We start from the raw sequence: 17,706 nt of genomic DNA, 5'->3' as shown, positions 1-17,706 counted from the left end.
ACTAATTCCTCAGAGATGACCAGGCATCTGGGTTTAGTGCAGATCTTTCAAAAAACAAACCGACAAATGCCTCTGAGGGTTTCAGATGCACTTAATCTTTTTTTTTTTTTTTAATTCCAATTAAAGGGAAAGCCTTGCATTATTATGGATGAGACCAGGGCAGTGTGGCAGTTTTACCTTCTGGAGGCAGCCGGCCCAATGGAGATGGCAGTGGATGTTTTAAATCTCTTTTTAATTAAGGAAAAAGCTCTGGCTTGCGTCAGGGATGAGCTGCTGGAGAGAGAACCTGGGAGGAGGAGCCAGAGAGCGGCTCCAGCACAGCAAGGTGGGGGGGATGTGTTCACCTCTCTGACTGTCCCTGTCCCACACCCACCCGCCTGCCCCAAGCAGGAACTCTGCAGCCCCTCCCTCCTGCCAGCCCTTCCCAGTTCCAGCAGCTGGTCCCTCCTCCTCCTAGCACCAGCCCCTTGGGGCTGCTCTAGGGTCTCAGCCACGGTTTGGTGGTCTGGGCAAGCAGCCCCTCCTCCTGCCCTCAGTCTACTCATCTCTAAAATCGACACAAGATCACGGTGAGAGCCGCTGGCCTGTGGTAAATGCTTGACGTGGGTAACCCAGGGCTCCTCAGGGTGGATGTTTGGACTAGACCAGTCTTTGTGGTGGGCTGTCCTGTGCACTGTAGGGAGTTTAGAAGCATCCCTGGCTTCTGGGTGCTGTAGCTCCTTTCTTTCTTTTTTAAAAAAAATGTATTTTATTGATTTGTTTACAGAGAGGAAGGAAGAGGGATAGAGAGTTAGAAACATCGATGAGAGAGAAACATCGATCAGCTGCCTCCTGTACACCCCCCACTGGGGATGTGCCAGCAACCAAGGTACATGCCCTTGACCGGAATCGAACCTGGGACCCTTGAGTCCGCAGGCAGACGCTCTATCCACTGAGCCAAACAGGCCAGGGCTGTAGCACCTTTCAATGGTGACAACAAAAAATGTCTCGGGACACTCTGAAGTGTCTCCTGGGGGTGGGGACACATTTTTTTTTTTAAAGTGTACTAAAAAGTATGTCCTATGCAACATTTGGGACATACTTACACTAGATGATTATTCCTTGTTTATCTGAAATTCAAATATAACTAGGCATCCAGTTTTATGTATTTTTGCCTCCTATATCTGGCAACCCTACCAGTTGGGGAAGTAACAAGTCCTAGCAGCCATTGCAGATGTCCAAGAGCCGCTGTTCCCTCTGTCCCGTCCCTGCATGGCCCCACTGCACGCCTGCGCGGCTGGGGCGACGGGATGGCCCGAGCCTGAAGGACTGGCATCCCCAGTCTGCCCTTCGCCAGCTGTGTGAACGGAGCGAGTTTCTTACCCCCTCTGAGCCTGTTTCCTCGGCTGCAAAGGGGCTTCGTTCGAGACGGCAACACACGGTTGGCCCCTTGCTGGACGACAGATTCGAACTTTCACCCTGGATCATAAAACTGTAACCTGCAAGGCTCTCAGCAGGACTCATGGTGTTCAGTGGAAAGTGTCTGGGGCAGCCAGGCCAATAGCAAGGGCTTAGTGGGGCCATGTCATTAGGATGTGGTTACTGCTGTTTATCTGAAACAGGGGCAATTAGACAAGGAGAGTCCAGGGCCAGGTTCTCAGGGCCAGACAGGTGCCTCCCTCCTCTCCCCCTAGTCTCAGCCCTGCCCCAGCTTATGCTCTCCCTGGGTGCCGCCCCTCCCCCATGGCCAGCAGAGGAGCAGGTAAAAGGCCTGTCTCCCTCGATCCAGGACAACCCTGAAGGGCCACACCAGCTCCAGAGCACCCGTGGGACCGTGGAGGCCGAGCTGCTCGGAAGCCCACTCGCCCTCGGCCAGCCTGGCTTCCCACCGTCCATGGCAGGCGTTGATGCCATGGGCCCTCCCAGGCCTTGGGTCTGTCCTGCCACCCTGGATAGGCCAAGGACAGTTATCCGTCCGTGTGCTGGACTCCTGGCCAAGTTAGTTACCTCTCAAGGTGGGTACCAGGCTCGCTCACTATTGCTGGCCCACAGTCATGAGTTTTAAAGACCTTTCGAAAGGGCAGGAAGTGTATGGGTGCATCTTAGCAATAACAATGGCCTAGCCCTGACCGGATTGGCTCAGTGGATCGAGCGTCGGCCTGCAGACAGAAGGGTCCCAGGTTCGATTCCGGTCAAGGGCATGTACCTTGGTTGCGGGCACATCCCCAGTAGGGAGTGTGCAGGAGGCAGCTGATCGATGTTTCTCTCTCATCGATGTTTCTAACTCTCTATCCCTCTCCCTTCCTCTCTGTAAAAAAAATCAATAAAAACAAAAAAAAACCACAATGGCCTAGTGGTGATTTCTGTGCCCACCGAGTCCCAGGCGCCGCTCCCAGCTCCTGACATGCCCCCTTCCATGTCAACAACAGCCCTGCCCCATTTTATAGTTAAAAACAAGAAGCTCCGGCTCAGGGAGCCGAAGAGCCGCAGCCAAGTCACATGAGACGTGGACTTGTCGGACCAGAGTCCCTGCGCTTTGCACTGGCCTGTGGCGGGCTCCGTGAGGCCTGCCAAGCACAAAGCAAAACGATGGGGAGGAGGGAAGGTCAGCGGTGGAGACGGGCGCAGCCCTGCCTGGGCCCAGAGTCACGTCTGCAGCCCTGCCCGGCATCTGTACCCCCACCCTGGCCTCTGACGGTTCCTTGGAAACCATGCCCCCGGGAGGGAGAAGGGCAATTCCTAGGGACCCGGCTGCTCGGCCTCCTGGCCAGCTGCAGTCCGGCAGGTGATCAGTGGCTAGCACAGCCCTCCCCCTCCCCGAAGGCTTGCTCTTCATCCTTTATTCATTCCAAATACTTCCAGAGCACCTGGTCCACGCGAGGCTCTGAGGAACCTGCCCGGCAAGAAGAGGTAGGGGTGGGGGTGGGGGTGGGGCACACGTCTGGGTGCCCAGTCACATTCCTGATGCCTTCCGGGCCCCAGTTCGGTATCATTGGGCAGGGAGTTTTACTGCCGGATGCCTCAGTTTCCTCATCTGTCTGCTGGGGGTGATGAGCAACTCTCCTCCCTATGGGCAGAGAGGAGTGAACCTGGCTGGTGAGCACTGGACTCCCTCCAGGGCTGCGTGACGGCACGGCTGCCCCAGCCAGGTTCTGGGTCTCCAAGAGATTGTCCATTTCGCAAGCACTCATTGTGTCCCTACTGGACGCCGATCCGGCCAGGTACAGGCCTTGGGGATGCGTGGCTGTGGTTCGTGGCCCTGTGGAGCTGGGTGGGTAAGAGGGAGCTGTGGCCTGAGCACTAACGGCTGTGTGCTCGGACTGTCTCCTCCAACCTGCTGTGACACTTGACTTCCACAATGGAGCCCCCCCTCCCGCTTTAGGGAAGACAGCAGGTGCCAGAGGTCTAGCGTAAGAAGACAGGGGACTAAGTCCCTGCTGTGAGCCCCGGGCTGCTCTCTCCAGGACAGGGCAGGGCAGGGCAGGGCAAAATTAGGCGCCACCTGCTTCAGCATTTTTTTTTTTAATTGATTTTTCACAGAGAGGAAGGGAGAGGGATAGAGAGCTAGAAATGTCGATGAGAGAGAAACATCGACCAGCTGCCTCCTGCACACCCCCCACCGGGGATGTGCCCGCAACCAATGTACATGCCCTTGACCGGAATCGAACCTGGGACCCTTGAGTCCGCAGACCGATGCTCTATCCAGAGCCAAACCGGTTTCGGCAATGCTTCAGCATTTAAAACAGGTTTGGGTTTTCCACTCCTCCTCTGAGAAGGCAGGCTGGGGGTCTCCCAGACCCCCCAGACCCTATCTCCTGGGCAGAGACCTGTTCAGAAGGTTCCAGAAAAAGCCCTGGATTGGAGCCTGCATACCTGGGTTCTCAGCCAAGCTAATGTGCCCCTCGGTACGTTGGGCAGTCAGTCTGCACCTTGGGCTGCATAAAGCTTCATCGACACACGGGTGCCCAGGACCCACCCACACCAACCAAACCCCACCCTGGGGTGTGGGCCAGGCCTGCGCCTGTTGGAAAGCCTGCCACGTGACCGTGATGTGCAGCAGAGGTCGAGACCCCTGGTCTGGAGTGATTGTAGTGCTTCCTGTTACTTTAAAAAAAAATTCTTGATACCACCCCTCAGGTCCCACAGCCCTGCCTGCCCAGTGCCCCCAGCTCCTCCTGCTCAACCCCTATTCCTGCCACACTTGCCTCTGCAATGCTCATCGGCTCACCAAGCGTGTTCCCGTCTCAGGGCCTATGCATCTGCTATTCCCTCTGCTGGAATGCTGTTCCCTCTGCCTGGCACACTGTTCCCTGCATCGTGTAGCTGGCTCCATGACAGAGAGGACCTTGCCCGTCGCATGCCCCTCTATTGCACAACTTGGTTTAATTCCCTTCACAGCTCTCGTCGCAAAACCTACCAATCTTGCGGGGACTGGTTTGGCTCAGTGAATAGAGCGTTGGTCTGCGGACTGAGGGGTCCCAGGTTCGATTCCGGTCGGGGGCATGTGCCTTGGTTGCGGGCACATCCCCTGTGGGGGGTGTGCGGGGGGCGGCTGGTCGATGTTTCTCTCTCATCGACGTTTCTAACTCTCTCTCCCTTCCTCTCTGTGAAAAATCAATAAAATATTTTAAAAAAATCTACCAATCTTGCGTGTTCACACATTCATTTCTGTCTCCCCCACGGAGCTCTGTGATGTTCACTGCCGTGTCCCTGGGCCTGGTACAGTGCCTGGCATGCAGTAGGTGCTCAATAACCGTTTGCCAAACAAATGAGACGTCACACCGGGATACAGCTCTGGTTGGGCTCCGTCCCCAGGGGAAGGGAGCGCCTGCTGGGTGTCAGGCTCTATTCCAGCGGGTGTAGGGTGGGCAGAACAGACCCCTGCCAGTGGCGCTGCCAACAGCGAGGTTAGGGACCTCCCCCGCGGTCCCCATGGACAGGAAGCCGCAGCCCATTTCACAGATGGGAACACTGAAGCTCAGTATATTAAGACGTTGACCTTAGCCATTTTCTATCTTGTGACTTCCCTTCATACATATCAAGCTCCCACTCATTCTGAAAACTACTCAAAATGTATTAGCCAAGTGACTGTCTTTTATCCCCTCTCTTTTCTTGGAGCTCCCCATCCCTATTAATGTGAAATCCCAAATTCCCTGCCCACCCCAGCGGGCTGCTGCTGTTCCCGGCCTTTGCCCATGCATTGCCTGCTGCCTAGAAGGCCGTCTGCTTCCCGACTCTTCCTCAGTGACGCCATCCCTACCAGGTGGGCCAGGCTGGTCTCCGTCCTAGCACGCAGCAGTCAGTACTCAGCTGACACTTCACCACTACCACCCCCCCCCCCACAACTCCCCGGGTTCCTCGGGATCAGAAACCACGGCTGCCCTGCTCATCCCTGAAGTGCTGACCGGGCCCTGGGCTGCACACAGTAGGCATTGCAATCAACGTTTGTGCTATGAACAACCTCAACCAACTCTGGATCACAGCGGTGGGGCCGCCGGAACCAAGTGTTCGCACTAGAATGGGGCATATGGTGTGACTCATTTTCGCTGTGACCTAGGGACTAGCCTTGGACCTCCAACACCAACCAGAAAAATAGGCATCATAATTGCCAGCCCACAACTGCCCCCCCCCACACACACACACACCTGGGTCACAGGCTGAGCGGAGGAGAGGCTCTGAGCCCCAGGAAGGGAGATGGGAGGAACGCCTGCGCCCAGGAGGCCAGGGGGTGGGAGCTGTACGTGTCCTTCTTGGTCCTCACCATCACCATCATCACACACTCAGCAGGAGAGACTGGAACAATCCCCCACCATCGGCCCAATCCCAACTGTGGGGCATTCGACCGAACACCTGAGCAGCTGTCCTCAAAGTGGTTGTCACAGAGAATCAAAAAGAGTCACAGGGACAGAGAACTGTCACAGCCCAGAGGAGCCGAAGGAAACTTGACGAGGAAACGTAAGGTGGGACCCTGGGACAGGACAAGGGTACCGGGTGAAAACTTAGGCCATCTGAACAGAGCATGGACTTTAAAATAATGTGCCTGTATCAATCCAGTAACTGTAATGAGTGTTCCAAACTAACGTCTGATAGGATGTCAGCTACAGCACGAGGCGGCTGGGGGTATATGGGCGCTCTGTGCTACCTTCACAATCTATAATAATAAAAGCATAATATGCTAATTAGACCAGATGTCCTTCCAGATGAAGCCAGGGCTGCGAGGGAAGCTGGGGAAGCCCGGGTCCCGGGTCCCGGGTGCCTGCTGGCAGCTGGAGGGAAGCCCAGATCCCAGGTATCAGAGGGAAGCTGGTGCCGGCAGCCAGGGGAAGGAAGTCCTACTCTTGCACGAATTTCGTGCATTGGGCCTCTAGTTTTTCTATAAATCTAAAACTCTTGTTTAAAAAAAAAAAAGTCTATTTCGTCTCCTGGCCTTTTCTCACCTGGCCCCAAGCTGCCCAGAAGGCCAGTTGGCTGGGACTGTCTCAGGAGCCACGTGGTGATGCCGGAGTTTGCTGGGGCTGGGGCTGGCACCCTCCAGAGAGCCCCAGAGACCACACCGCGCCCTCCCCGCCCCAGGGAAGCCCCTACCTCCAGTCTAACTTTCCCTGTGGAGGTCTCCACACACCTGGAGGAGCTGTCTCCAGACAGGGAAGGTGCCAATGGCCGGATGGACAGCAAATCCTGCCCATTGGACATTGATTTTAGTGCTCATCTCAGATATTTCTTGAAACCTGGCCCTGGAGATGTTCCCATTCATCATTCCATTTTACAGACGGGGAAACTGAGGCTCGGGCATGTGTAGTGAGTTGCACAAGGTTGCAATTAGTCAGGGGCAGAAGGGGATTTGAACTCAGATTATCTCTGACCCCTGAGCCACTTTACCAGCGGTTCTCAAACTTTAGTAGGCGCCAGAATCCCCCTACGTTTTGTTAACAACCCCAGCACTTCGGACTCAGTAGGACAGGGTGGTCCCGAGAATTCGCACACCTAATTCCCAGGTGATGCGCAGGGTGCAAGTCTGAGGATGCCCCCGAGAACCATGCGCTGTGTCCTGGGCAGTGCCACCTGCTGCTGACGGCAGAGAATGTGCTTAGGAACCAGGGAATCCACCACCCCTCCCTGCCATCTGCTGAACCAAGTCCCTCCAGACAGGCCACGTGACCCTGAGCCAGTGAGAGGTCCCCTATGCCTCAGTCTCCCTGTCTGTAAAATTACCTACGTCGCCCAGCTTTACTGAGGATGACATGAGAAAACTGGGGGCACATGCTTTGGGAGCAGTGCCAGGCTCACAGGGATGCCCACCCAGCAGGCGCCAGCCTGGACACAAAGGAGGTGCTCTTGGACCGTGGAACCTTCCGGTACATCACGGCTGCTATGGCCAGGCCCTTGAGAGAAGGACCCACTTCAAGTGCCCACTCTTGCTGGCTGGTGTGGCTCCATGGTTGAGTGTTGACCCATGCACCAAGAGGTCACCGGTTCGATTCCTGGTCAGGGCACATGCCTGGGTAGAGGGCTCAATCCCCAGAAGGGGGTGTGCAGGAGGCAGCCGATTGGTGTTTCTATCTCTCTATCCCTCTCCCTTCCACTCTCTCTAAAATCAATAAGACATTTTAAAATATGTAAAAAGAAAAATTTTTAAGTGCCCACTCCCCTTTGGAACCAGAAACAAAAGTATTTATGCTTCCTGGTATTCCTCTCTCCAATGTCCCTGCCTAGGGACCTCCCACCTTGCCTGAGTCTTCACTGCCAGGCAGGGGAAGCACATTCCGTCCCACACGCAAGAGGCTCAGCGGCGAAGGGACTTGCAGTGGGCTGAGTCGAGTTCCCCCCAAATGCAAAATTCAAGTCCATCCAGAACCTCAGAATGTGACCTTATTTGGAAATAAGGTCTTTACAGATGTAATTAGTTAAGGATCTTGTGATGAGATCATCTTGGATTTAATACTGGTTCTAAGTCTAAAGACGGACGTCTTCATAAGAGAAAGGACATAGAAACACAGGGAGCAGCTCATGTGGAGACAAAGGCAGAGACTGGGGTGATGTGGCCACAAGCCAAGGGATGCTAGGAGCCCCCAGGAGCTGGAAGAGGCAGGAAGGATCCTCCCCAAGTGCCTTCAGAGGAAGCATGGCCCTGGAGTTAGGGCTTCTAGCTCCAGAACTGAGAGTGAATTAATTTCTGTGGTTTTAAGCCTCCCCCACCCCAGTTTGTAGTCATGTTATGTAAGGCACAGGACACTAAGACACCATCTAATAGGGTCAAAGTGAGGATTGAAGAGCTTGTGTGGATGAAGTTTCTACAGTGGCTACTTTAAAAGTCAAATTAAAGCCTTTTCCTCTGGGTGTGCAGGAAGCAGCCGATCAATGATTCTCTCTCAGCATTGATGTTTCTATCTCTCTCTCTTCCTCTCCCTTCCTCTCTGAAATCAATGATATATATACCAGAGGCCTGATGCACGAAAATTCATACAAGAGTAGGCCTTCCTTCCCCCAGCTGCTGGCACCATCTTCCCTCTGGCACCGGGACCCAGGCTTCCCTCCGGCCGCCTGCAGGCACCTGAGACCCAGGCTTTGTCTGGAAGGTCATTCGGAAGGACGTCTGGCCTAATTAGCACATTACCCTTTTATTATTATAGATATATACCTATATATCAAACAAACAAAAAGCCTTTTCCTCTGAAAAAGCTGTATGTGTGGTGGCTGACACCAGGCCTCTGGGACCAATTTGCCTGTGTTCAAACCCCACACAGGAACCAGCTGTGTGGCCCCAGGCAAACTGCACTGCCTCTCTGTGCCTCAGCTTCATCTGGGAACTGAGAATCCCAATAATACCCACTGTATGATGGGAGAAGGGGCGGATGAGTCATTCACACAGAATGCAGAGAACAGGGCCCTGCCAGGCTAAGCCCCCCAATACGAATTCACCCTTTATCCTAATTAGCTGACTTGGATTCTGATTGCTGGAACTTATCCCAAAGAAATAGTTTAAAAAGACAAAAAGCAAAGATGTTCAAACTGGCAGCATCTACAAAAGCAACAAGTAGGAAACAACCCAAAGACCAGCTCTTTTTTGGTTTTAGTTTTTTTTTTTTTTAATCCGCACCTGAGGCCATTTTTTCCATTGATTTTTTTAGAGAGAGTGGGATGGGGGCGGGGAGAGAAACATCGATGCCAGAGAGACACACGTCGATTGGTTGCCTCCTGCATATGCCCTGACCAAGGCTGGGGACTGAACCTGTAACCCAGGTACATGCCCTTGACCAGGAATTGAACCCGCAACCCTTGGGTGCATGGGCCGATGCTCCAACCACTGAACCACACCGGCCAAGGCCTCAAGACCAACTCTTAACAGAACCTGATGCAGGCATTAAAGAACTGTGGAAATGATGCCACCTTGGGCACAATCGCACCAGCACCGAAACATCAAATAAAAAAGAAACAAAAGACGGTGCACAGTGCCAACAACCAGGTAAAACCGTACCTGCTGGCAGCCAGGTAAGAGAAGGCCATGGCCAACTGTGAGGGTCACAGGGCTGCGGGGTGTCCAGCACGCTGAGGTTTCCTCGCATGGGACACATTCCTCATGGGGAAAGTGAGAACAAGACCCTGCAGAGAATGTTGGGGCATCAGGGCTAACGGGCAGGGTTGTCTCGGTTTAGCACAGAGGGGTTCTGTGCCCTGCCCTCCCCCAGGCACACCCAAGCCTGTGTTGGCCGAGGCTGAGGGGAGGGCCGGTGGGCCGGCCCCAGAGAGCTGGCCATGAAAAATGTATGAGCAAACCTGCCTGGTACTGCTCCTGCAGTCCCAGCACTTAGCTCCTCCAGGGCCCGGCCGGAAGGAGCCCTTTTAGAAGCTCGCAGCCCAGGAGCACTCAGCGTGCTGCTCAGGCTTTCAGTGGGGTGGGGGTGGGGGTGGGGGCCGTTTCCCAGGGACTCTCAGCATCTGCAGCTCCCGGGTCTCTCCCCAGGATGAGTCCCCAGCCCGCCCTGGGCTGGAAGAGAAGTGGCCCCAGAGCTCCCTTTAGGGGCTTGTTTTTGTCAAAGTTGTCCTGACACAGCAGCCAAAAGTGGAAGCAGCCTGGGGTCCATCGAGGGATGAATGGATAAACCATACACACGGAATATTACTCAGCCTTATAAAGGAAATTCGGACACACGCGGCCACACGGCAGGACCCTGAGGACTTTATGCCGAGTCACAAAAAGACAAACACTGCACCATTCCCTATGTGAAGTCCCTAGGGCAGTCAGATCCAGAGACAAAGTAGGATGGGAGTACCGGGGGTCAGGGGAGGGGGATAGAGGGTTAGTTTTCCATGGGGACAGACTCAGTTTGGGAAGATGGAAAAGTTCTGGAGGTAGATGCTGGTGATGGTTGCACAACAACGTGAATGTGCTCAATGCCACTGAACTGTACACTTAGACAGTTCAAGCGGTGATTTATGTTATACACTGAGTGGCCAGGTTATTATGATCTCTGAATGCATAATAATCTGGCCACTCAGTGTGTATATCCTATATAATAAAAGGCTAATATGCAAATTGTCCCCTCGACCAGGAGTTCGACCAGCAGGCAGGCCAGCCAACCGCCCATGTCCCTTCCCCCTGGCCAGGCTGGCCGGACCCCACCCATGCACGAATTCATACACCCGGCCTCTAATACACACACACACACACACGTGCGCACACACACACACACACACACACTGAGTGGCCAGATTATTATGCGTTCAGAGATCATAATAATCTGGCCACTCAGTGTATTTTGCTACAAAAAAAACAGAAACAAAAAGTGTGTTCTGACCACCTACTCTGTGCCAGGCACCGGGGAGACCCGCAGTGAAGTCAAAGGAAGAAGGTCCCGGAGTTCTGAGGTTTGGTCTCTGGACCCAACCTTTGGACCTACATCCCCCATGGATACTCACTCAGCAAGCACCGCCCCCAACTCCTGCCTGGGCTCAGCCTGGAGCCTCAGAGGGACCAGGCCCTGGAGGGACGTGGTTGTTTAGGACTCTCTAGCACCCCATGCCCATTTTGCGAACAACACGCTGATTTTCTCCAGGGGAGCCACTGCTCCCTACTTACACCCAGTCTGGGAGGCACTGTCCATCAAGTTGCCCCGCCCCCCACTGAAGGACAGGTGGGAGCCCTGAGCTGGACCAACCAGAGGCTCTCCTGGAGCTCACTCATCCCAGCTGAGGGACCTGAAGGAATGGAACCTGAAGGATAAGGCCCTTCATCCCGGCCTGACCTTCCGGGCCTCCTGACTTCCTGAGGCAGAGGGAAGGAGCCAGGGCCGGCCCCCGACATCCAGGAGGAGAGTCAGGGCTGCTGAGCACGCTGTGTGTGGGAGGGGCCCCCAGGGAGACGCCCAGGGTCCAGGCTGGGGAGACGTGGGGCGGGGGAGCACTTGTTATGCAATAACGAATGGGCTTTGAGGGGAGGTCTCCGTGTGGGCCATATTGGCCTGGGTGCCCCTGGGTCATTCAGACTCTGAACAGAAAGGTCTGGAGCACAGGACAGAGGTCTGGGCTGCCTCTGCCAACGCCTACAACCCTTCTCAGTGATTCTGTGTCCTTCTAGAACTTTCTCCCTGCTGGCTTTCCCCCCTCCCAACTTGCCCTCCTCAGCCTCTGGCAGGCTGAACCTGTTATCTCGGTGATAACAGGCCAGCGGGGTGGAGAGCAAATACCTTGTGCATGCCTGGCACCCACTTCTAGAGCCTCTTGTCCCTTACTCCCCACAGCCTGGAATTCATGCCTCTGCGAAGGAAACTGAGGCCCAGGGGGCGCTGCCACGTTCCCAGGTCACTCAACTGCCAATGAAAGGAAAGGCCTGGAGGAGCCCTCCAAGTCAGAGCAAGCACTTAAAGGGTGCCTACTGTGTGCAGGGGGAGGGTCTCCTCCCTCTCCACAGCTGCAACACTAGGGGCTCAGCTCTACCCTCCCCCCACTGCCACACCCTCTCGCCCCACATCAGAGCTGGTGAGGGAGAGCCGGCCTGCCTTACCTTTCAGACAGGACAGCTTAAGCCCCATGTCGGCGCCTCGCCTCCGCCTGCCTGCAGAGAAAGGAGAGGTTTGTTTGTATTGGCCACGTGTGCCCGGGCCCCCACCCCCTGCCCCGATGGGTGCACAACAGGAAGTAGTGGGGAGAGAAACGGAGGCCTCCAGGTCGCGGTGCCTGCTGACTACATCTGGGCTGAATTTGCTCAAAGCTGAGTCTGTGCTGGCGGAAAAAACTTTCAGGCGCCTCAGAGCTAAATATACCGGCGGGAGGCCGGCTGCGGTCTCGGTAAAGGTGACGGTGAGGGCGTGGCCGGGGCTGACAAAGCGGAACCCACATCACCTGGTCTTTGCTTTCAGGGGCCACAGATGCTGGCTGACTTCGTGGTGAGTAAGGACCTCCTGATGTGAGGACCCTCAGCCAGGCTGCGGGGGTGGCCCGAAGCCCACCATGATGGGTTTCCCCCTTCTAAAACGCAGAGTGTTTGGAAATGTAACAGATGAAGCTATACGGGGTGTGAGCCTCCAGTCCATGAGCATTGAAACTGTCCCAACCAGTGTTCCCACGATCTTCCTGCAATGTGATGCCTCCTTAGCGTTCGGAGTAATCAATGAATAGAGGCAGCAGCTGGCCGTGCTCTTGACATTCAATCCTCCGCAACAACCCTGTGCGGAGCTATTTCTGCCCCCATTTTACAGATGTGGAAGTCAAGGCTCAGAGAGTGGGGTCACCTGCCCAAGGCCATCCAGCTTACGAAGAGTGGAGCTGGGGTTCTAACCCGGGATTGCCCTGATCCCCGTCCGAGGCCCACCCCACAGGGGCCTTTGAGGCTCTGCAGGCCTTCCTGGGAAGGCGAGGCTCTTATTTCCACTTTGGAGGACTCCCTGAGGCTTTGAGAGGTGATGATGGGGGCGGGGGGGGGGGAGCTCACCCCTTCATCCACAGGGAGCCCCAGCCTGGAATTCATGCCTGTGTGCCAGGCTGATGAGTGGCGAGGGTGAAGGGTGGCCATGACAAGTGCCCCTCAGATCTCTGACACAGGTGTGTGGCCCAGCCCCGGGACTGCTCCTCCTGCCAGAAGCTGGGATCTGAGGCAGGTGCTCCCGACGGGCAACTCGCTTCACCAACCACTCTTGGATGATCTCCACCCTCCCACCCTCCCTCATTCCCTGGTGTCGGACCTCCCAACCTCCCAGCCCCATCCCCATTTCCTACACATTCCCTATCCTGGCACCTGATGTCAAAGAGGACCCCACACAGGTGGATGCAAGGCCAAATGAGGCACCACACCGGAATCTAGCAGGGGAGACAGACACACAAACTACACCTGACAGAGGCATGGTGAGCTCAGGGGAAGCAGAGTGGGGAGGGGGTCAGAAGGAGGTTCCTGCCCAGTCTGGGAGTCCTGAGGAACACGTCCCTAAAAGTAGGCAGGAGTGGGACAAGCAGGGAACAGCCTCTCAGGCCTCAGGAACAGAATGTGCAAAGGTCCAGAGGATAAGAAGGGCGTGGTCCACGGGAGGAACAAGAGGGTGGGAGGTCGGGGCAGGAATAAGATGAGCTGCACCTTGAGGGCTTTGGGGGGCTGGTTACAGGGTCCAGAGGTTATTGGGAGGGCACCAAGCAGCGAGTCTGCATTCTAGGGGTGTGTGTAGGCCAGGGGCCGGCGAGGAAACACCAGGTCCTCCAGAACATTGCTACATGGGTGGTGCTGCTGGGCCAGCAGCCTCGGCACCGCCGGGAGCCCGTTAGCAATGCAGCCTCGCCGGCCCACCCAGACACACCGAGCCAGAATCAGTATTTTAACAAGGCCCCCTCGGACCTGTGTGTTTGTTAAGGCCCGAGAAGCTCTGCTCTGGCCCAGAAATGTGGGGCCTGAACTCCAAAGCCAGCAGGGCAGTGGGAGGGAGAAGCAGCTGGAAGTCCAGGTGACACACAGGCTGGGGAGAGGGTGGGACCCCAGAGGGGGCTGGTGTGGAGGAGGGGCAGGATAGAGGCTTCCATTTCAGCCAGGTGGGATTTGTGGGGCAGGTACGGGGAACATGCACCAGGAGATGGAGTCAGGGAGACTGAGAAAGAGGGGAGAGAGGGAGGGAGAAAGATCCTGAGAGGGCAGGAAAGAGAGACAGGCAGACAGAGAAGGATGGGGAGAGCCTCCGGACAGCCGTGTATGGAAGGAAGAGTTCCCCGCTTAGAAGCGGCAGCTCTCCTTGCTGGGACCAGAGCCTGGCTCAGCCATGTGACCACAGGCAGGCTCCTTAACCACCCCAGACCTCACTTTCCTCATCTTTAAAATGGGGCCGATGCACTTGCAGCCTCAAGTAGCAGCGAGAACTACACGTCAGGGGAGATGGCTGCAAAAGGGCTTCCCCAAGTGTTGGGCACAGAGAAGTGTCAGCTGCTATTGTTTAGGACAGAGATGGACGGGCGGGAGGTAGCAGTCTCCGGCGGGGCCTTTTCTCTAGGGCCTCAGGGTCTCAGTCCTCAGAGTGTGTCCCGGACCAGCAGTGCGGGCCCTGCGGGGAGCCTGTGAGAAATGCAGGCTCTCAGGCCTCACCCTACCCCCCTCCTGGAGGCTCGGGAGATGCTCTACACGCCCCAGGGATGCTCATTACCGCTGAAAGGCTAAGCGCCGCATCTTCCCGGCACAGCGGGATCACCTGGGTGCTTTTAAAAAATACGGTGCCTGGGTCCCATCCCAGGGATCCAGAGTAATTGGCCGGAGGTGCGGCCTAAGGCACTGTAAAAACTCTCCAAGGGCCCTAGCTGGTGTGGCTCAGTGGATAGAGTGTCAGCCAGCGGATAGGAGGGTCCCAGGTTCGATTCCCACCAAAGGCCCATGCCCAGGTTGTGGGCTCGATCCCCAGTAGGAGGCGTGCATGGGCTCCAAAGAGGCAGCCAATCAATGATTCTCCCTCATCACTGATGTTTCGCGCTCTCTCTCCCTCTCCCTTCTTCTCTGAAATAAATAAAAATATTTTTTTTAAAAAAAAAGGAAAGAAAAGCTCTTGAAGGGATTCTAACGTGGAGGATGAGATGCTAAGGAAGCTCTCCTTCTCAGTGCCAGAGGATGGGCTGGGGCTGGAGGAGGAGAGAGCCGAGGCCAGCCCTGCGGGGACACAGGGCACCTTTCTTGAGCATTCACTGTGTGCCCAGCCCTGACAGAGATTCACGGTCCATCAGCCCGCACAACAGCCCCATGAGGTTGGGACCGTTTCCATCACCTCTTTTCAGATGGGGAAACTGAGGCACAGAGAGGTTAGTTAATGCGCACAAGGCCGTATGCGTAGCAAATGGTGGGGCCAGGGTTCAAGCCCAGCACTTTGGACTCTAAGAGCCCATACTTCCAAAGGCAGGGCTTTGGGGTGGGTGGTAGCACAGACCTGACCTCTCTCTCCCCAGCCCTCCCCAGGCTGGGTCTCCCCCCTCAGGGGTCCTGCAGCCAAGGTCAGATCATCCACAAATAAACCCAGGAACGCTGGTGGCCACCGTAAGAAAGACTCTTAACATCACAGCCTTACACACACGGTCTGCACAGCGCATTCTGATTTTATGGTCTATTCTCTCTCTTTTTTTAAGTGCTGGTCACAGCCCACTCAAGAGATTTTCCATCACATCCCATCCCGGGGATTGAACAATGATTTACGATGAAGTCCTCAGATGAATCAATGTCAGGACTTAGCTGTAAACTACTCCAGAGAAAAGAGTGGCACAGGGCACAGGGCAGGCGTCCAGTGAGGGCAGGGGGTGCTGTCTGCTGCTGACACTGGGAAATGGGGGTTCAGCACAGACTTGTGTGTCTGAAAATAATAAGAGAGTCAGAGGGGAGACAACTGTCTGCCACGCACAGAACAGGCCCGATGTTCCGATTTCCGACTTGGAGCACCGTGCTGTGTCCTGTGAGGGGGTCCTTGCTTTTAGGAAACCCTGAAGTGTTTGGGGTCAGGGTCCTCATTTCTGCAACTTAACTTTCAAACAGTTCAGCCAGAAAAGCATAACACGCACGAGTAGGTCCAGAGAGAGCCGAGGAGGCACACGTGGCTCGTGCTTCTGCCTGTGCTGGGTGGACAGGAACACTGTGCTCTTGCACCTTTTCGGGAAACTTCAAAGTATTTCAAGAGAAGAAGTCGATACAGGAAAGAGAAGCAGACAGAGGCGGGGCAAGTCAACAGGTTACATCTCCTCCGTGCCCAGCACCGCCGCCTCCCAGCAGCAGCACGCAAGGCGCGGCTTTGTGCCGGAGACCCCGTTTTCCTGGAACCTCTCTGGCCCGGGGAAGGCTCTGTGTTCCGCCATCCTCAGGAGCGCCACCTCCCAGACGAGTTGTCCTGAACTGACAGGTTTTGTCCCCAAAGCTTGTGACTTAAAAAAAACACACACACACACACATACACACAAAAAAAAAACTATCTCAAAACCCTCAGGGAAGGAAGAAAACAACCAAACCAAAGGATGAGGACCCGGGAGTGGCCCCAGCCTGGGTCCAGGGAACTGCAGGGCAGGAGTCGGGCAAACATCGCATCAAGGGTCATGTCTATGTGCAGCAATTCTATTTCAGGTTTTTAAAAAATATGTATTTTTATTGATTTGAGAGAGGAAGGGAGAGGAGAGATGGAAACATCAATGATGAGAATCATTGATCGGCTGCCTCCTGCACGCCCCCTACTGGGGATCAAGCCTGCAGCCTAGTCATGTGCTACTGGAATTGAACCAGGGACCCTTCAGTCCACTGGCCGATGCTCTATCCACTGAGCCAAACCGGCTAGGGCTCTATTTCAGGTTTTTAAATTCCCAAATGCAGAGTTGACGCAAGCCCACTTTTCTCATCCCAACGCAGCACGTTGCCGTCACCCTCGTCACTGTGCTTCTGCTCCCCCCGAGGACAGAACAAGGCAGTGGGCTGGGGAGTGGGGGGAGGAATGAGAACCAGGTATCCGGAGGGGCTGTGTGACCTTAGGCAAGTCACCTGTCCCTCTGCGTCTGACGTCCTGCCCCCCAGGCCAAGTGTGCTCATCTGTGGAACAGGCATCCTGCCCCCAACCTCTGGGACAGTCGTTCCTGTTGTCATTGTCATCGTCACTGTCACTATCACTGTCCTAACATCACTACTGAGTACTCCTGTGAGGCACTGCATTAGGACCGCCAGAGGCACCAGGGCTATACGGCCCCGAGTCTGATCCTCCGTGTGGGTGTGGCCTGTTCTATCAGAAGTGCTCCCTGTGGGAGTGTGGACGGCCCGTCCACTCCACTCCCTCTGTGATCAGGGCTTCCAGGCAGAGGGCCAGCCCCCAGCAGAGGCTACAGATGCGTTTACTGGAGAGGAACCCCTCCCCTGTAAATGGGCTGTGATGTTTGGAAAGGAGGGGTTGAAGCTTGATTCTACACCTGTCTGAATGGGAGCCAGACAGATGCCTAACTGTGGGTGTGGGGCTACTCTTACCTAAATTTCCTTGTCATCTTGACAGTAACAGCTGATAGGTACCACGCTAATGCTTTCAAGAGGCCAAACCCTTGCCCTGGCCGGTTTGGCTCAGCAGACAGAGCGTCGGCCTGCAGACTAAGGGGTCCCAGGTTCGATTCCAGCCAAGGGCACATGCCTGGGTTGTGGGCTCCATCCCCCCCAGTAGGGGCCGTGCAGGAGGCAGCCAGTCAATGATTCTCTCTCATCATTGATGTTTCTATCTCTCTATCTCTCTCCCTTCCTCTCTGAAATCAATAATATATATATAT

General features: G+C 55.3%; 1 protein-coding gene across 1 annotated transcript in view; it reads right to left on the bottom strand.

Moving 5' to 3' along the window:
• C21H16orf74 (chromosome 21 C16orf74 homolog) overlaps nt 1–17,706 on the bottom strand; it is a 33,470-nt gene that overhangs the window by 10,807 nt on the left and 4,957 nt on the right. The window contains exon 2 of the mRNA XM_054710662.1: nt 11,981–12,031. Coding sequence (XP_054566637.1) covers nt 11,981–12,008 — 28 coding nt within the window. The 5' untranslated portion in view covers nt 12,009–12,031. The remainder of the gene's footprint in view (nt 1–11,980; nt 12,032–17,706) is intronic.

This window comes from Eptesicus fuscus, chromosome 21 (assembly GCF_027574615.1).
Source record: "Eptesicus fuscus isolate TK198812 chromosome 21, DD_ASM_mEF_20220401, whole genome shotgun sequence".
Classification (NCBI taxonomy): Eukaryota; Metazoa; Chordata; class Mammalia; order Chiroptera; family Vespertilionidae; genus Eptesicus; species Eptesicus fuscus.
This window is presented reverse-complemented; position numbering and strand designations above follow the sequence as displayed.